At 37.4% G+C, this 19031-nt stretch overlaps 2 protein-coding genes across 3 annotated transcripts; both read right to left on the reverse strand.

The window, feature by feature from the left end:
- Window positions 1–485: 485 nt before the first annotated feature.
- LOC129566765 (forkhead box protein fkh-2-like) lies at window positions 486–3251 on the reverse strand. The gene is made up of 2 exons (XM_055442986.1): window positions 2629–3251; window positions 486–1689 (listed from the first exon to the last, which is right to left on the reverse strand). Exons 1-2 carry the CDS (start codon window positions 2849–2851, stop codon window positions 785–787), a joined length of 1128 nt encoding a protein of 375 aa, XP_055298961.1. The 5' UTR covers window positions 2852–3251; the 3' UTR covers window positions 486–784.
- An 8716-nt stretch (window positions 3252–11967) lies between these two features.
- Window positions 11968–18988, reverse strand: LOC129566769 (THO complex subunit 2). 2 transcript variants are annotated; one of them, XM_055442991.1, is made up of 16 exons: window positions 18556–18988; window positions 18162–18324; window positions 17817–18088; window positions 17547–17680; window positions 17052–17299; window positions 16682–16822; window positions 15768–16493; window positions 15387–15658; window positions 14796–15258; window positions 14446–14718; window positions 14149–14354; window positions 13927–14029; window positions 13648–13827; window positions 13141–13552; window positions 12438–13048; window positions 11968–12334 (listed from the first exon to the last, which is right to left on the reverse strand). In XM_055442991.1, the coding sequence occupies exons 1-16, from the start codon at window positions 18615–18617 to the stop codon at window positions 12182–12184; spliced, it is 4419 nt and encodes a 1472-aa protein (XP_055298966.1). In that variant the 5' UTR covers window positions 18618–18988; the 3' UTR covers window positions 11968–12181. The 2 variants fall into 2 exon arrangements, with proteins under 2 accessions (XP_055298966.1, XP_055298965.1); XM_055442990.1 differs by having other exon boundaries at window positions 13141–13573.
- Between the last annotated feature and the right edge of the window lie 43 nt (window positions 18989–19031).

Here is a 19031-nt window from a genome sequence, read left to right on the forward strand (position 1 = left end):
GAAATGAATCGATCGAATGTGGAAATGAAATGCGGACTCCATTGGCAAAATGGAAAATGGCAACTCCGACGTGCCATTGCTCTATTGAAACTGTCTAATGGAGACACAATGCACCTTTTTTTGTTCGCTTCGATTAGGTGTCAAAACTTGTAATTTTCGGTAAACGAAGAGCGGAACGCTTTGATGATCACATGATGCCGACTCGTTAACCGACCAAACCCTTCTCAACATTGTCAGGAATTACCTATGATGATGAGACAGTTTTCTTCACTCTTTTTTCGTTCTTGAACCATTTTTTTCTCGTAAAAATCCTGAAATTTTTTTTTCTCTGCTTCTGAAATTATGGAAAAGAAGATCGTCCTGAACAATTGAAATCTTGTAAATCTTATAAAAACAACGTTCGGAAGCGTAAAAGGAAGAAGGAGGATGGAAGAAAAGAAGAGAGTGATTTAATTTTTCGATTTTTTGATTTTATTTTGATTAAGTGTCGACCACCGAATCATATCTAGATAATCCTTAATCACATAAATATCACATTATTCTCTATTAATTTAATATACCATATATGTTCAATTACAAATTTACTTTAAACAATCAATTACAAATTATAATAAAACATGAGAATGGGGTTGTCGTGTCCAGTTGTTGCGTTTTCGTTTCTATTTTCTTTCTTTCTCTCTTTTGTACAAAACGAAACTGGATACACGCGCACGCGCGCGCTCACGCACATACACATAATTAATATATTTCGTCTAATTTAATTTAACTACGGGCCACAATCCATTCAACTTTGCCTTGAAACGACGACAGGTTTAAAGAGTTGCTGCTGTTGGGCTGACGCTGAGAGAATGTCGGTGGTTTCGATGGGTGGACTATGGTGTTGAAGATGAGATTGATGTTGTTGGAGTAATTGTTGTTGGTAATGGAGTCTTTGATAGATTTCGGCAGGTGTATGGTGTGCACCATTGCTACCGTTCATCGAAGGTGATAAAACAAGATTGGATGCAAGACCTGGATGGCCCATCAGACGATCCATTGCGAAATTTGGTGGGATTCCTAGAGGCAGCGACGGAAGATTGGCGCGTGGTTGCATTGCAGCTGCGGCAGCAGCAATCGCTGGATTCGATCCATAACCATTGTAACCATAACGATTGTACATAGCTTGGATCAATGCAGCTGGATTTGAGGCAACAGCAGCGGCAGCGGCTTGTTGTTGATAGAAATAATTGCCAAAGTTTGGATAGCCCATTGGTGGAAAGATTGGTGCACGATTGAAGGCGGCCATACGTGATCGTGATGCGACTTTTGAGCGACGGCGCAATTTGCTGCCAACAATAACATCATCGGCCGATGGGTCCAACATCCAGTAGTTACCTTTGCCTGGATCATCATAGTGGCGTGGCACTTTCAGGAAAATTTTATTCAAACTCAAATTGTGACGAATCGAATTTTGCCAGCCTTGCTTATTTTCCTGATAGAATGGATACTTCTTCATGATATAATCGTAGATTCCGTTTAAGGTGAGCCGCTTTTCTTTGCTTTCTCGAATTGCACTCATGATCAATGCATTGTAACTGAACGATGGCTTCTCATGCTTTGTGCTGCCATCCTTTTTGTCCGATTTTGATTTGTCGTCGTCGCCTTTTTCATCACCAGATTTTGATGCATTGTCCGTTGTTGATGGAGCATCTGCAAAAATTTAAATAAAAGAAAGAACGGATTTAGTTGGATATTTTTCAAAATAAATGACGGTGGTTTCTGTTTTGTTTATTGAAAAAAAAAAGCTTTGTTATTTTGCAAACACACATTTTTATAAAATGAGCATGTGATGAAGAGGAACGTTCATGTTCTTTGTATTTCGTTCGGCTACGTAAAATTCACCTCATTTCAACGGCTTCCATCTTTTTTTTTATTTATACGAGCCTCGTATTTATACAGTCAAGTATAAACAGATTATGCTTTAAAGTATAAACAAATCGATCGTATTTTTTCATTGATCGTTTATTCTGGCGTAGATTGGTGCTTCAAATGTTTTTGAACTGCAGCGAAAGTAGAAATGGAAGCAGCAAGGAAGGAGAAAAGTGTAAAAAGGGAAAATAAAGTGACGATTGAAAAGTATTTAACAGGCAATCGTTAAATGAATCGTTGATTGGACCTCCAAAGTGGGTAATAATGGCGCCTTTATCACTTCATTCAAGAAATTGCTGCAATTAAACTGCAATTTGGTATTTGTGAAGCGGAACAAAATGTGCTGGGACGGAAATTAAATGGAAAATTGTTGATTTTTTTTTTTCAATTTAATTCTTTTGATTTTGAAACAAATGGAGACTACACATGAGAATTGAAGTTAAATTGTTGAACTAAAAGTGATACATATTTCAGGAGGAGAGTTGAAATGAGCCGAAGTTTGAAAGTTTCAACAAATCTTATTTCAAACCGGAATCAATAAGACGATAATTTTATCGTTTGTTTGGCGACGGATTTCTTTTTTGCTTCTAACACATGGTTTTTGAACTTTTTTTCTTCCACATTTCATCACAAAAGTATGTTCGAATAGTTTTTTTTTCCAACTCATTATCACAAAGTTGCACAAAAATGTTGTTTTCTTTTCGTTCAATGGATGCTTACCTTCCATGTCTGATTCGTAATCCACATTAACATCACCATCGGTGGATGCATTATCAGCATCGGATTCAGCTGATGGTACTGGTGATGCTTCGGCCGACGTATCACGATCCATAAGTTCGGGTAAAATTGTGTTGATTGAAAAGTTGGATTTCGAAGGTACTAGTGCCATGGTCGATAATAAAGTCGATACTCCATTTTCCCGTTTCTTTTCACATTTATTCATTTTGATTTTTTTTTTTTTTTTTTCAAATAGCTCACTTTGTTGAACTTGATTTAAAATTGGTTGAACTTTTTTATTCAAATAAATTCTTCTTGTTTTTTTTCTCCTTCAAACAGTTCACAAAACTGATTTATTTTTCTTCACTATAAAGTCCTCAGTTTATTTTTTGTTGCTTCAAACAGTTGAGAACACAGAAGATTAAGTCAAATCAGTATTCCGGTTCGTTCCTTGACTATTCTACGTCTTCACTCGAGAGCCGTCGAACTTAAACTAATTTATGTTTGTAACTTCTTGCTGCTAGTCACATGCGATTCGTCCAACCTTTGAATGTTGCTCAAAGCAAACACACAACACACTGCGTGTGTCAGTGTATGCGTGAACGTGTTCGGGCCAATGAGAAACAAACGATATCGATCTATGCACACAGTACACCGCCTCTCTGACACTCATACACATGCTCAGCACAACGGTTGTGTTTATTGTGTGTTTTTGGTAGCGTGCGCAATGCAAACATATACACGAAACACGGTACGTGAGACTCCACCCGTCATAGCAGCCGCTGTTTATTTATATTTTATGGTAAATATTGTAAATTATGAATACTATTGTTGGGAAAATAATATCGTTTAGTTTACCAAATTAGGAGGTAGAAACATGAAAATATGTTTATACACAAATTTCAAACAAATGTTTAATACGTACATACGGAATCGCTAACTCAAGTTACGAGCGCGTATATATGTGTACGTATGTATGTGGACGGAGCGAGATGGTGTGAGAGTGAGAGAGAGATAGAGTGCGGCAGTTGTTCGATTTGGTCGCGTTTGATACGATTAGTGTAGTTGTTATTTACAACAAATCAATACGTGTGTGTGTGTATGGCGAGAATGGTACGGCCACGGATCGTCGATGTGTTAACCGATTCGGGAGTATAGTTTGATGTTGGTATTTAGCTGTTTAGTGTTGGGCATATTGTAATAAAATATTTGGTGCATTATTCTCTCTTGTTGAATTATTTCTTTCTTCTTTTTTCAGGGCTTTGTTCGCTTCGCTTTGCATTGCGCGCGGATGGTTCGGGTGAACGAGCCATCCAGCGACCGACCGACCGTTTTTATTACGAGACAGATTGTGCATCCGACTCTTTGAGGTAGTGTGTACATATTGAATAACTACCGTTCATATTGATATTTGTTATTGTTTTGGCTTCGTGTCAGAGAGCATGGATACGCGCTCTTCTGCATTCTACGACTCGCTGCCTCTGCTTTTTTTCCACTCTTCTTTTGAACCCTTATTGTGGGTTGGGCTTATCGCATTCATTTTTTTTATGTTTTTCACTTCGCCTCTGCGCTAGCGAGCATTTTTTATTTATTTATTCATCTTCATGATATTTGTTCATTCTTTGTGTACAAACTGAAAACTATAACCGTTTTAATGTAACACAAAATATTGTGCAACTCAACCGATTTGTTGTTTCTGTTTTTTTCATTATTCCATTCGTTCCATTCCGCTTCGTTTGGTCGCTCCTCTTCTTTTCGTTATACTACGTGATTATTGTTGATTAATAAAGGCGATCCAGCTGATTGCGAGTGTGAGAGAGTGTGTGTGCTGGTTGGCACGAAGACTTTTTGCTGTATATTAATTTTAATTACTATTTATGCATCATCATTAGTGAAGTAGTTTTGGGGAATGTGTCGACAAATTTGTTAAACAGATTGTTTGCTTCTTTTTATTTGGCATTGGACCAAATTGCGGCACGTTTGAAATTTGACGCAGGATTTTGTTCACTTTCCTCATTTTTTTTCCTCACAAAGCGGAAGAAACGATTGATTTCATCTTTCCCTTAACTGATTTCTTTTGAATTTCGAACAAATTGGAAGAGAAATTTCTCTTTGAATGCATTTTTGGTCATATTTTTGCTACGTTTTATTTTATTCTGTACAGTGGTTTTCATTTTTTTTCCGATTATTTGTAGTTTGTTCATTTCTTTTCGAACTTTCATGTCATTTTTCAATTTTGTCAGTTTTTTCACTCTAAATAATTCATTCTTGGATTTCATCTTTTCTGTCTAATTTCATTGGAATGTTTATCTAAACTGTTGTTCATTTTTCCGTGTTTTTTTTTTGCTTAAAATATCGGGTTATTGATCGATCAATCTGTCGAGAGAACCAGCTTTCAGTTATTTTCGAGGTTCTAATTATTTGCTTTAAATGTAAATTTTAGTTAAATCTCAATATTTATTTTTGAGATTTCGTAAATTTATGCGCTTAAAAACATCATCATATTTTGCATTTGTCGCTAAACATCAAAAGTCAAAACAAAAATTAGCCGCTAATTTTAAAGCGTTCCCAATGTGTTCGGTATGCAAAGGTATCGATCACCACACAATCCATCGATAATAATCACACACACCAGACAACAAACATATGGCTAAACAAGCTAAACAATTTGCTTACGGATCGAAGGCGATTAATCCTTTGATTAAAACGTTATTTAAAGACGAAAAAAAAAAACTAATGGCGATCCATCAATTTTTCGTTTCACGCTTAACAAAGCACATACACAGAAAAATGATATCATTTACATTCTCGCGTCGATTGAATCAAACAGGCACCCGACTTATTACATAAGTAATTTATAACATTTGAAAATGTCTTGGCCTATGAATAATTTATAGAAAGCCATTGGAATGGCCAAATTGAGCGTGAACGAGTTTTTAATGGTATGCATTGGAAATGAGAGCATACGCGCGTCCCGTGTTTGCTCGCACTATTAATCGGTCGCATGTCGAATGGGTTATATATATATATTTGGTTTAGGTGCTGAAATTACAGTTTACATATGGCTTGACAAAGGAGTCTTCGAATGTTTTCTAATGATTTAACGAAGGTGCTAAGTTATTAACTTAAAGTTAACAGATGTAATTATTTTTCAAAATATTGAAATTGCCTTTAATTCAATATACATTGCTCTCAATAGCACCAAAAGCAGTAGCAGTTGTGTTTTGCAATCGGTGTTAATAATCGCTCGGCGTTAATCGGCAGGATTTGTCGAGCAAATAACATGTATCGTTGGTTGTTGTTGACAAACATGGAAAAAAACATCGTCGCCGTTCTACTCAATTTGTGTTTAACGTTTTCCGCAACATACCGAGCGGCGCTATTGAGTTGCTACAAGCAACAAATCATTAAAAGTGTCGAGCGAAAAATCCAAATATTGGTGTATGGATTTGAAAAATAAAAACGATTGTTACCGTAAACGAAAGACGAATAAACGAACACAACAAAAAAGTCTACACACACACACACACGTCGAGTTTTGCATAGAATGCTGATTCAAGCAGAATGGCGACAATATTTGGAACGTGCTTTTTTTCCTTCGAAAAAAATCAAAGAAATATGAAATAAGCGAAATGGTCACAAACTGTCGCTCCAGTACAGTGAACCTCGCATAAATGATTCAACACACAGTCAGCAGAAAGTGGATAAATTGGCACTGTCGGCTGTCGACATGTTCATGTTGGCGAGGATTAACTGTGTTGCTTGCTATTAATGTTGATAAAATACAAATTTTCCAAGGATAATATGAGCGTTTTAACGATAAAAGCCGACACGTGACCATAAAGCGATAGTTTGTTTGTTTGTTGTTCTCTCCATGTGCTTTAGGTGTTGTGGAACATGGTGTTAGCTCACGCATAAAATCATTACCAGGCAACATTAAAACGCTATTCATCGCATGCGATTTTCCTCTTTCAGTCGAGCCGCATACACACAAACACTCACAGTTTGGTGTCGACCGAAAAACAGCAGCGACAGCAGCACCAGCAGCAGCAGCAGCTCAACTCTCTCTGTTGTGTCGTTGTCGTCAGCATATCAATTATGTATACAGTTTCTTTTCATCGAACAAATTTAACTAATTTGTATCACACTGAAGTGGTGAACGAGGGTGGCGACCAACGTTTTTTTTTCTTCTCAATACGTATGCCTCATTCGTATAATAATAATGAGCCGTGAATCGTGCTTTAAATGCGGCGCTTACATGATTTGTGTTGTTAGCAAACAGTTGGCATTGTCAACGCACACCGAGTGAAAGAGTCAGATTGCCAAAATGAAACGACATTCATGTGTTTCAATGGAATACAATAAACGAGAGACGCGACGACACAAGTCAAAGGGTGAAATAGATTTTACGTGTTTTCATATAAATAAAATGATCGGTTATTGGGCAATTCTTTTTTTTTTCTCGTCACACACTAATGATCTATTAATTGGGAGTTTGCCTACTGTGATTTTCGGCTATACGCTCAGCCGTTTATCAATTATGCAACACTATTTCGTTGTATTCACATGCATGAGTGCGACTAAAGCTTTACACTCTCTGTCTGGTTTGTGTTATGCTACACAAGTCGAGTTAATAAGACGTGACATTCTACTGTGAAACTGTCAATTGCTCTTAATTATTACGCTCAATTAGAACGATGCCCATTTGATTTTCATTCGCGGTTACTCATCATTCACTTGGCTTCAAGACCTGATCGATCATATTTCATGAACATGAAATTTCCGAGTCAAATGTCAATTTTCTTCAAGAATATTCTTCCAATTAAAATTGGTTCATACGGATTCGATTCGATGCAGCAAGTGATTTCGCAACCCAAATAGATACAGAAAAACAAAACCATTCGATTCAGAATCAATAAAATGTCGCGGCTGTACGAAATTCGAATAGGGAACACAATATACGTATCAACGATAACAGCATATATCGACGGGCAATTGGCTTTAAAAACGACGCACGTGGGACACTGTTTGCGCTTCACTTTGATGCTCATTAATTTGAGGAAAAAAGAGAACGAACGGGCGCAGTGGCAAACGACCCGATCATGTTTATGCCATGTAAATATTGATGTTGTTAACATTAGGTTAACCAACAACTGAACAAGAAGATCAAATAACAGCATATCCAGTTGCGTTTCGTTCATTGCGCTTCAGTAGCAAAGTCATATCTGGATATGGATGATGACTACGATGACGACGCGAAGAGAACGCTGACTCTCTTGTGTCCCTATTGCCTTGGGTTTTTTGTTTCACGCACTTCGGCTCAAAGATGATGGTGCCGCCGCCGACAACCACAACATATTTTTCCATGAGATTCTCTTTTGCGGCAACCGCGCCAACATACCAAAATGAAAACATATCAAAAATATTTTTATTATATAATACCCACAGAATGACAGTAAGCAAGTAAATCGAGCGACAGAAAAAAAAATGAGGAAGAATAATAATTTGAAAAAGAAATAAACATTCTTTTTCTTTATGGTTATTTAGTTGGATGTGTGTGAATAGCGTCATTAAAGTTCTAAAAATACTAGTTGTTCAGTGCGATGTTGTATGCATAAAGATTACGTTGTTGTTGTTTCTTCTTCTCTCGTCGGTTGGAAAATCTCAGCCAAAGCTAAGCGATATCGAAAATCGGTTAAAGTGTTTCGGGTGGTTTTTTTTGGAGATTTGAGGCATCAGAGAGTGCGCGATTTGTTCCAATGCTTTCATTAATTTGCACCATGCTTCATTGCACTACATAATCTGCATGGGTCAATATTTACTTGCATTTAGAAGGCCGCTTATTCACTTTAACCGATCGGTTCGAAAAGACAGCATTAGTTTGGAAATAAACGGATCAATCTATAGAAAAAAAAATTAACAAAGCACGCAAAACGAAAATGAAATGAGCAAAACCTGCAACAAAAAAAAACAATCACTGCATCTTTTTGGTTTCGAGTAAATTAAATTTTTTTTTTCTTCTGCTAAGCGTTTTGTCAAAGAGTTTGTCTTATTCCATGGAATTACTCTGGCTGAAGAAAGTCAAATAAATAACACCAAGGCTGCAAATAAATATGCCAATACACAATTGAAAGTTTTTCATTCTAAGTAATCCAAAGCTGTATAGAAATTTCGCCTATGTGCACCTTACTAACAGACGCTGACGCTTGTACTGTGCTTTGCTGTGTATGTGTGTGTGTTGCAGTGTGCTTCCACATGGCTCATACCACAAGTTTTCGTCCAAACATGAAAAAATATTATTTTTTTATTAAAAAGAAAAACACTCTTATTTTGATCTTATTAAAGCATTTATTCATGTCACACAGGCCTTATCTCCGAAAACACTTCAATGCCATACGGAACAATGAGTCTGTTTGTACATGATACAAACAATACCCACATAATTGACTATCATATGTATATAGTTTTTGGCAACTTTATTTTTTGCCATCTCTCTCTCTCTCTCTCTTTGTCGCTCGCCCGTTTGTTCGTTCTATTTCTCTGTAGCTTACTCGCTCATCTCCATCTATTTCATTGCTTCTTTTTCATTGCTCCTCTCTCTCTCTTTCGCCAGCATTTCGGCTTAGAACAAAGCATGCATCGCAGGCTATTCTTGCATTTCGGTTTCTCTCTATGTGCTGTTGTTTCGGTGAAGACCGGTGCACAATTTTAGAGACAGTGTCGCTTACAATGAAGTGAAGACATTTCAACACAAATCGTTTGGCTCAATTCTCGTTCATTCGTTTCGTTTCTTTTTTTGTTCTTTCAACAAATCATTTATTATTAGAAGATTGTTCTTTCTTCGGTTAGTTGATTGGTTCGCTTTTTGCGAAAAAAAAAATCTATTTAGTTCTGGTGCTGCTGTTGCCTTTTCCGTCGGTTTTCATTTCATATTGGCGGCAAAAAGACTATTTGCCATTAGTAGCTACATCAGCATTGTTTACATTGTTTATTGTTATTTTTCAATTTTGCTGTTTTTTTTTTTGAAGAATTACGTCGTGCGTTGTTTTCTTCTTCTTCTTCTTCTTCATTTTTTTCTCTCTGTCTCTATCGAACTCTGCCGCTATGGCCTGTGCATGTATGGAGAGACAATAGACAAATATGCTATATACGCATTGAATTAAGGCGATTTTGTGATTTTGTTCTGAAATACAGATGGCTATCAGAACACAATATGCCTTTTAAACTACCGAGACGTGCGCTCATTTACTTCCTTTTCGACACACACACACACACACACACACACACACACTGAACAAGGCAACAACAACGAAAAATATGGTAGAACGTGTTAATACATCAAAAGCTGTATTGAGTTATCGGCATATTGGGCCAATAGTTGCTCGGCTAAATTGAAAAGTTATTCTCTTCACCATTCTTTTTCACACAAGCAAACACAGCCGTTTCTTATTCATTTCAATCATTTTTCAAAACTACTTGATTCCTGCGGTTCTTTTTTGGGTAAAAATATGTTCAACATCAAAATCGTATCGCCATTGACTCTGTGTCGCTCGGATAAATGGTTTTCATTTTTTGGGTTCGTTTAATTGAATAAGCACCCTCTTTCAATGGAAATTACCCAACGCATTACACTTAACACAAAACACACGATTTTATTAAATAATCCACTAATAATTTTCATCAGTCAACACAAATTTAGAGAGAGAGAGAGAGAGAACGGCAGTGTTTATGATCAAATTGCCCGCATGTCCACCATTTAATCTTAATATAACGTTATTTTTCTCGTTGTATTCCAAACATTTGTCATATTTTCGGTCATATCTTGCTTGGTCAGTTATGAGTATGACGAATGTGGAATACAACTCGAATTGGACGAGTCGCATTCCGGCCACATCAATGACAATTACTAAAGTTCAAAACATTGTTTCTTCCAGTTGAACTTACGATGCATTCACTTTTTTTTTGCTTTTATTTCAATGATTAAAGTAGAGCTATTTTTCGTTTCTAATCTTTTAGCCACAATTCCGATTGTTCCGATTTCGTTGAATCAAAAAATTGCATCATTCATTCCACTTACGACGGTCATTCATGCCCATTTCGTTGTGTCGCGAATTTCATTCATAAAGTGCATTGCACATCCAACACAATCATCGCTCTCTCGGTACTTTGCTTCTTTCTTTTTGAAAACATCTCTCGAAACAACAGTGAAATAAAAAGCAAACTTACTCATTGTTATGAATTATGATTGAAATGGTTTCTTGATGCGTGTTTGTGTGTGTGTGTATGCTCTCGTCTTGGCCTCTAGCCTCTGCATCATCGCCAGCTCCGAGATATGTGTTTTTCTTTGTCAATTTTTGTTCCCGTTCAATGTTATTAAATCAGCTTATTTTACTTGATGTTGTACACTTATTGACACAATGCTAGACCCACAAACAATAAAAATCTATTAAATTAATTGGTGTGAGGTCAAAATATTTACCACTTGACCCTTAATTTAATCGCATGCAATACGTGGGCTTTCATTTAATGCACACATATTTGTTGTGTGTTACTTAATTGTTTTCATATTTATGTGTGTCTGAATCAGCAGTACCGTACACACACATGAGATACAATTTTCCAAAAACCGTCAACAAATTCAATTTAAATCGGTAGCACACAAAGATGTGTGGATGAAACAAACGCGTGCAGCAGCGCAACGGCCACCATTGATGGGTTTGTTTTTGTGAAAGAAATGACTAATCAACTAGCAACATTCACATTCTGATTTTCGATCGCGGTGCCAGTACATATTGTTGCATATACACACAACAAACAATGCAATTGGGTGCGACGAATGACCAGCACATATTTTCAATGGGATTTTTTTTTTTACGGAATTTCTTTGTTTCGTTTGGACGGAATACATGAGTGAAGGGACTTAAAATATCAACTTTTGCAAAACGAATGAATTTTTCAACACTTTTTCTTCTTCTGAAACGAAGCATTTTTCATCAATTATTCATGACAAAGTAATTTCGGCTTCAAATTTTAAATCAGTTCACATAATTTGTATGGTTTCAATTTTTCGAATGAAACCTAAGACGATTGGTTAAAACATAAAAACTCGGCGTCTCCATCGAAAAGCAAGTGTCTGCAAAGAAATGACCTTGATGGGTTTTTTTTGGTTATTTCTTCTTTTCAATGGGTTTCAAACGATTTTATGCTGATCCAGCAATAGATTTGATCAGAAATTCAATCGCAACATTTAATTGATGAATGAGCAAAAATGAATGTGGATCCATCCTTTTGAGATGATTCTTCGCAAAAATATCAGTTCCGAAATGAAAACGAAAAATGCAATTGAAATTACAATTCATTTATTAATAACTTTCATTTTCTCTGGTTTTATTCATTTTTTTTAAATCTACTTCCACGGTTTTAGCTGTTCTCTTTTCACATTTTATCAAAAGATTTTTTTCGAAATGAGACTTTTTTTTGTTTCGTTTTCTTTCCGTTATGAAAATCATAGTTACAAATGCAAGAAAAAAACAATTTCATGGTATTTTTATGTGGCTCAAATGTTTCGTTTCGTTCTGGTTCGTTTCTCTTTGCGCACTTCGTTGTCATCGTACGAAACTCTTTCCCGTTTTTCCTTCGACGATTTATTTGAGCTGCGTTCGCGCCTGTTGCTTTCGTCCACATTGATTATCACGTCGTCATTATTTTTCTGAAGTTTCAAAAAGACACGAAAAAGAACATTTTTGTTGAAATAGTTCCACGTTCGAGTTTAAAAGAATGAGGAAAAAAAAATCGAATGAAAAAATGCTAACCTTTGAACCATCAACTCGACGACGTTTAATATCACGATCGTCGGGTGAATCTTGACTGCGTCGATTGTTTGAGCCTTTGCTCGAATTGGATATTGAGCTCAAGTCTCTGTCCCGATCTCGTTCATCGTATGCGTCTGGATGGAATCGGTCATTTGGCTCCGGAGCGTACATTGGTGATGTTGGTTGGTAATATGGGGAGGCTTTGCCATCCGCATTCGAACGATCATTTGGATAGTGAGGAGGTGAAACTGGCGAATAGTATTTGCGATCTCTATCTCCGCGGTCTCTATCACTTCGTTTTTCGCCTCGTTCACGTTTTCTACCTTCACCATCATCTTTATCACGTTTCGAGTCCTTCGATGAGCTTTTCTCTTTGATTGTAATAACCTTTTCGCTGGATTCACGTTCACGATGTTCCCGTTCGCGGCCGCGTGTTTCTCTTTCTTCGCGATCCTTGTTCTCTTTGCGCACTTCTTTTTCCGAATTATTGCTCGTTGAACTGTTGCTTTGTTTGACCGGAACCGAATTCGTTGTTGACGATGATGTCGATGTTGTGGCGACTGATCGTTTCTCTGGTCGTTCAGTCGATTCTTTTGGCTCTGTTCGGGTGACTATTTCATAATAATATAATTAGCTATAACTACCACCAAAAACCATACACCAGACAAATATTCCCGATAAAATGTTTTCCCAAAATACATACCGTGATTGTTTTCTTGCTTTATAGCGGTGGTATCATTTCCATTCACCACTTTTGAAGTTTCCTGTGCATTTTTCACCGGTTTATCGGACATCTGATGGAAATCAGCCTCTTTCATCATGTCAACCGCCTTGCTCTTCAATTGGCCGATGTAACTTGTCGCCAAAACGAACAGATCTTGACGCTGATTCTTTTCCTCTTCGATCACTCTATTCACATACCGTTCGAGAATTTGTGATAGCTTCGATAGAACGGGAAAACTGGGCAGTATTCGCATGAGAATGATGAGTGCATTTCGAATTTGCATGTAGTCTTTCGACTGAAGCAACATCACAATCGATCGTGTGATTTTGTAATGCCACTTGACACACACATGACGGAAATTTTCGTAACCAACATTATCATCAGCCGAACACTGCAAAGTAGAAGACTTTTCCTAATCGTTTTGTTAATATCAAGCTGAGCAATAAATGCGTTTAAGCCATTGGTGTTGAATTTTGTCTACATTACCTGATTGGCAACACGGAATTTGGTCACGAATCCAGGATAGCTGGCACATTCCTTCTCGAATGTTGACTGGCTTGAATGCCATCGCATTACCGTTTCGAGCATTGCGCATAAGAAGCGACCGTAACGGGTTGCCTCGTTTTCAGTACATGATGTCACCGAATAGGCTATCTCACAGAATATCTGCAACGGATGATGATGATTGGGATTAGATACGATGTTTTGAGGAATTTTCATTAAAAAAAAATGTTTTTTCAATGTAATTGTCACCAGTCAACTTACCCTATCATAGCAAAGCAGCGTTGAGAAGTTTGGTGTTTTGAGTGTGTGAATCAAATGAACAAACTTGGCGCAATACATTGCATCCGGTGCGGTGAACGTACATCTGAAAGCAAATTGGGTGTTGTCATTAGATCTCTTTGATATTCTCATCATATTTTTTCATGTTAGGGCATCGAAATTCCCTCTAGTAGAAAACGGCTTTGAAATGGCAACAACATTTACCTTGGGAACAAACAAAGTTGCAGGAATTGAGTGATGGTTTCATTTTTTGCGGACTTTGCCGAACGCGAGAGGAACCATTGATCCTTTTCGGTGTTCAAACGGTGCTTAATTTTATCAACGTGCTCTTGCTGCTTCTTTCGTTCATCTTGCAATTTATCCATTAACGCAATATATCGCTCTTGCTCCTTTCGACTCTTTGACGAGCCCTATTCGAATACGAAACAGATCCAATTTTAGTTCAAAGAATGAAATTTTTCGCATAAATATAGAATAAATATTTTGAGTGAATATAATTACCAGCTCCACTGATTGTGATTGCTTTTTCAATTTCTGGACTTCTCGTTCGTAGCTCTTGTTCGGCACTTCCAGATCGTACATGGCCAGTGACCAGAATGTGACCAGAAATTGTGGACTAACGTCTTCCCACACTTTCATTGGATGGATCAAACGAACCGATTCGACAACTGGTTGAATCACCGCCAATGTCGCTTCTAAATACTTTTCCTGTTTTTGTGCCGTTGACATTTTCTTGATGCTGGTATCTGCCTTTCGGAGTTGGTCATATTTTTGCTGAGAAAAAGATGAAAATTGAAAAATTATTACATTGAACTGGATTAGCCGCCAATGGAAGATGCCTTTCGACTTACCGAAATTTGATGTGCGAAAATTGGTCGAGCCAAAAAGAAAGCGACTTCAGTGTGAATATGATACACTTGGAGCATGTCATGTATCGATGGAAAACGCTCCATATATTCATCAACCGAATATGAGGACCCCAAAAATGTTCCAAACTGCACCAATGTATCCTGACACTGATCGTATAACTTTCCAACCAATTTCAAGTGGTTATCGGCTGTCTCGCGGTAGACCACGCAATGTTTTTGTTGTGCCATCAGCAAACATAATGTAACGGCTAGATCGTTGTTGGCGAGCGCATCTTTTAGACGCTGTGATGATTTCTTCGTATTGCGCACTTGACCAAAGTAGCCAGCTTCGTTGCGGAGTAGCTCACCGCCAGCCATCGCTTCGAGCTGCTCGGTGGTCATTTCTTCAGACGCATCGACACCGGTCATCTTCTGACATACCTCTTTCAGTATCAGCAAATCCAAACTGCAAGGAATTGCAACGTTTAAGTATTTTCTCACAGAAAATCGAATTGGCCTTGCTAATGTTGGCAAGTTTAAAAATCAAAAGAACATCAAAAAAGACAACGGAAAAAACACTCCACCACAAGTTACCTTTTATGTGCTTTCAGTTGATTGGCCACATACTGCAATAGGCCGCTCAACTCAATATTGTACTTCTTGTAAATGGAACCGCAGAAATTGGCCGACCCTTGCAACCACATCGAAAGTGATGTACCGTCGAGCTTGAACCGATTTCGATCAGCTAGCGCCAGTGCCTCGATTAAACAGTAACCGAGCACATCATAAGATAACGATGTTAAATACTTGAGTGAGTCTACCACAGGACCGATAAGATTGTCGTAGATTTGGATTTGTTTCAAGATCTGAAATTCATTACAAAGTCCATCGATTAGTTCAATTCTCTCAAAGCATTGAATTTGAATTATTTTTCTTCTAACTTTCTTTCCTCAAACAAGTTTGAATTTTACTTACATAATCAAACAAAAACCCGGGTGAACAATGGCTCAATTTGCCAATGGATCGGCCGACCGGTTTCACATTTTCTTTGCTAACCCGTTTCATCAGTGCTTTGATTTGTTTTTGAGCCAAACCACGACGTCGTATCAATTTCGGATGGATCAAATACGTGTCGTTCTTCCACCGTGCATACAAACTGTAGCGATGATGGTATGGAAATATTTTGATAATGGACCAAATCTCTTCGGCGATACAGCAATTGCAGTCCATGTACGACAGTGACGGTAAAATGGATGCATCAATCAATGAAATGCAATCGTAGTAGAGTAGTTCATCTCGTTCAGTCTTTGGGCTGGTATTTGCATCGACTTTCATGTCCGTTAAAATGGAATTCATAATACGTATCAATTTATACAATAGAATTGGATCATGATGCATGGCTGGTCCCAATTTTATAGCCATTGCAAACGCATTGTCATGCAATTCGAGTATTGAAGTGGCTTTCGGTACGGATAAAGCATTTTGATATGGCAACGGTGCGCCTTGCTTTCGATTCTTCAACTGCCCATAAACCGGATCGATAACGTGATGGACAAGACTAGCTAATGCTTTTGCAACCGGTTCTTTCACAATCACCGATTGCTCGGGCAACTTGTCGATAAAGATTTGTGCCGTTTTCCAGTCACCAACCGTGAGCAACGCCTCACATAAATTCCACTTTTGGTTGAACTCATAATTCTCCTAGAAGAGAACAGATGTGTTTAGTTTGTTTTATCGAAAAACAGATGGATTTACCAAAAATTTAGCCAATTTAACAAAAGTATATCGAATTCAATGGGTATTTTTTGAAATAAATCATTTCATTCAAATCAGGTTTGAATTATCTATTCAAATTTTGTACAAAAGATATGGCACATAGCGGTTCATACCTCAAAATCATCTTTTTCATCGTCGACTTCCATTTCCTTGTCTTTATTCGTTGAAATCACATTCAACTTCCGGACATATTCCTTAGCGTCATCGATCTCTTGATCCCACTCTGATTGCAAACTACGATCCGTTGGGCTCAGCTGAAATTCAATGGGAATCATGAGAAACTCGTATGAATATTATCTTATATCACATATAAGTTGAACAAATATTGAAATATAAAAATAAATCAAATGAAAGAAATAGTAATGAATTGAGTCTAAAAATAGCATCTTTTCTCAGCAAAAATGCGAACAATCAAAGAAAAAAAACAAGAAAGAGAATAAAAATAAAATAATAAAACACCAAAACCATGATTACAACACGCACCCAAACATAAATGTCATCCAATCGAATCAAACCGCATTGCAGTAACAATGCGGTTATGATGTAGAGAGATCGTGGTGTTTCTGTGTCGTGGAAATAACGGTATTTGTATCCTAAAATCTCGCAGATAACATTAGCATTGGGCATGTATGACCTCAGCAATTCGATGAATAGGCGGTGTTGTTCCGGTCGGGTTTCGAATGATTCTAAGGTGATGTCCAGCACACGGTTTGGATCGAGATTAAAGCAACCTGCAAATTGAAGGAAAATGATGAAATATAATCAAACATGTGGAACATGATCGTAACCAGTAAATTTGTAGAACAATATCGCCTCTTCAGATAGTACAGAACAAGATATGCAATACTGAACAAGTACCGTTCTTGTTTCGTATTCAAGTATTGTTCAGTTCTATGTGATTTGATTTGTGAAAAAACATTTATGTGATTGCCACAAAGAAGAAAAAGTTTGGAGTAAAACTTAAAACGAATCGCATACCAATCAATGATTTGATGATTTCCAGCATTTTGTTAACGGAAGTGTGTTCAATGGACTCGTTGTTCAATTCGGTGATCAACTTTGCATAGCCTTCGCTCTCTTCACGGAACAAATTAAATCGCCTCTGCTTGAAACTAGACGGAAAGCGAAAAAAAACTCATTATTTTAGATTTCGATCCAAAAAAAAAAACATTCAACGTGACGTGACTCGGAATCGAGAAGAAAAGATCCATTTAAATTTCCAAATGAAAAAAGCATGGCGTCACTCACTAGAGTTTTGTTTTCACTTTGATGAACCGCTGATAAAAGTTGTTGACGACGCTGCTTTGTTTTTTGATAATCCCGGCGTCTTGCAGTGTATCGATCTCAAGACGTTCTTTCAGCAATTTATCCGACAAAAATTCTTCCACTTTCTTTACAATATCTTGAAATGCGACGCGTTCGTCTGATGGTGCAGAATTATCATTACTTAGTTTTGCGGTTTCGGCATCGAAAATGCCGATAATGTCGATAATCACGGACGGCAAATCAGTGTGCATTTCCTATATTTTCCAAGAAAATCAAAACCAAAATTTAGCCCAAGCCGAAAAAAACCACTATGCTTAGCATATTTACCGCAATGTCAGCGAGTATGGTAGACACGACATCTTTTTTAGTGGTACCTCTGATGCCATCATTCAGTAAATCGTAAATATATCGGAATATTGGGTTTTTGCCGTCGGTGCCCAAAAAATATGGATTCTCATTGTTCTTTGCAAGGCTCTTCAAATATTTTGCACTGGAAAAAAAATATTCGTCGAAAAAAAAAATGGTTCAATCAATTGTCATTCCAGTTGATTGTCACACAGTCTGTTCGATTGCATTGACGAAAACATGTGCTTGAAAACTACAAACACCAAGTGAACACAGTTATCTGGATGTGCATAAACATTTCGTCAATGTTTACCGTTGCCAAAGACATGATTTCCAATCCAATGTGACAACCGTAAACCACCTCAATTTTACTTACATTTCTGATTTGCCCGATTTTTCCCATGATTTTAACGCATCCAACTTACTACTCGATGCCATATTTGCAACGGCACAATTCGATGCTTCACAATTGCCGAATCGATTCTGTGCTATTCAAACAAATGGTATGCACAAATTTCTTTCGGATTAAACTTACTATTCGAATGGAAAGAAAAAAAAAATGAAGTAAAAAACCGAGAAACGAAGAACGTAAAATGATGTTATTTCTCTAGTTTCACTTTAGCTATGTAATATTCATACGCGCCATGTATTGTCAAATCGCGTACTATGAAAAGTGTTCGACAGCGCTCGCACACACTGACAACACACAACATTCAGCAGCAACAGCAATGAGTGTTGAACAAGCGTCGCATGTGAATGTATGCTTTGTGTTGTCAACGTTGAATACCAATTGACAAGCAACGTTTTCGATTTTAGGAGTGCGTTCGTTAGTCGACACACGCACCAACATTT

This window comes from Sitodiplosis mosellana, unplaced genomic scaffold (assembly GCF_009176505.1).
Source record: "Sitodiplosis mosellana isolate CC-2019 unplaced genomic scaffold, AAFC_SMos_1.0 Smas_scaffold_5, whole genome shotgun sequence".
Taxonomy (NCBI): domain Eukaryota; kingdom Metazoa; phylum Arthropoda; class Insecta; order Diptera; family Cecidomyiidae; genus Sitodiplosis; species Sitodiplosis mosellana.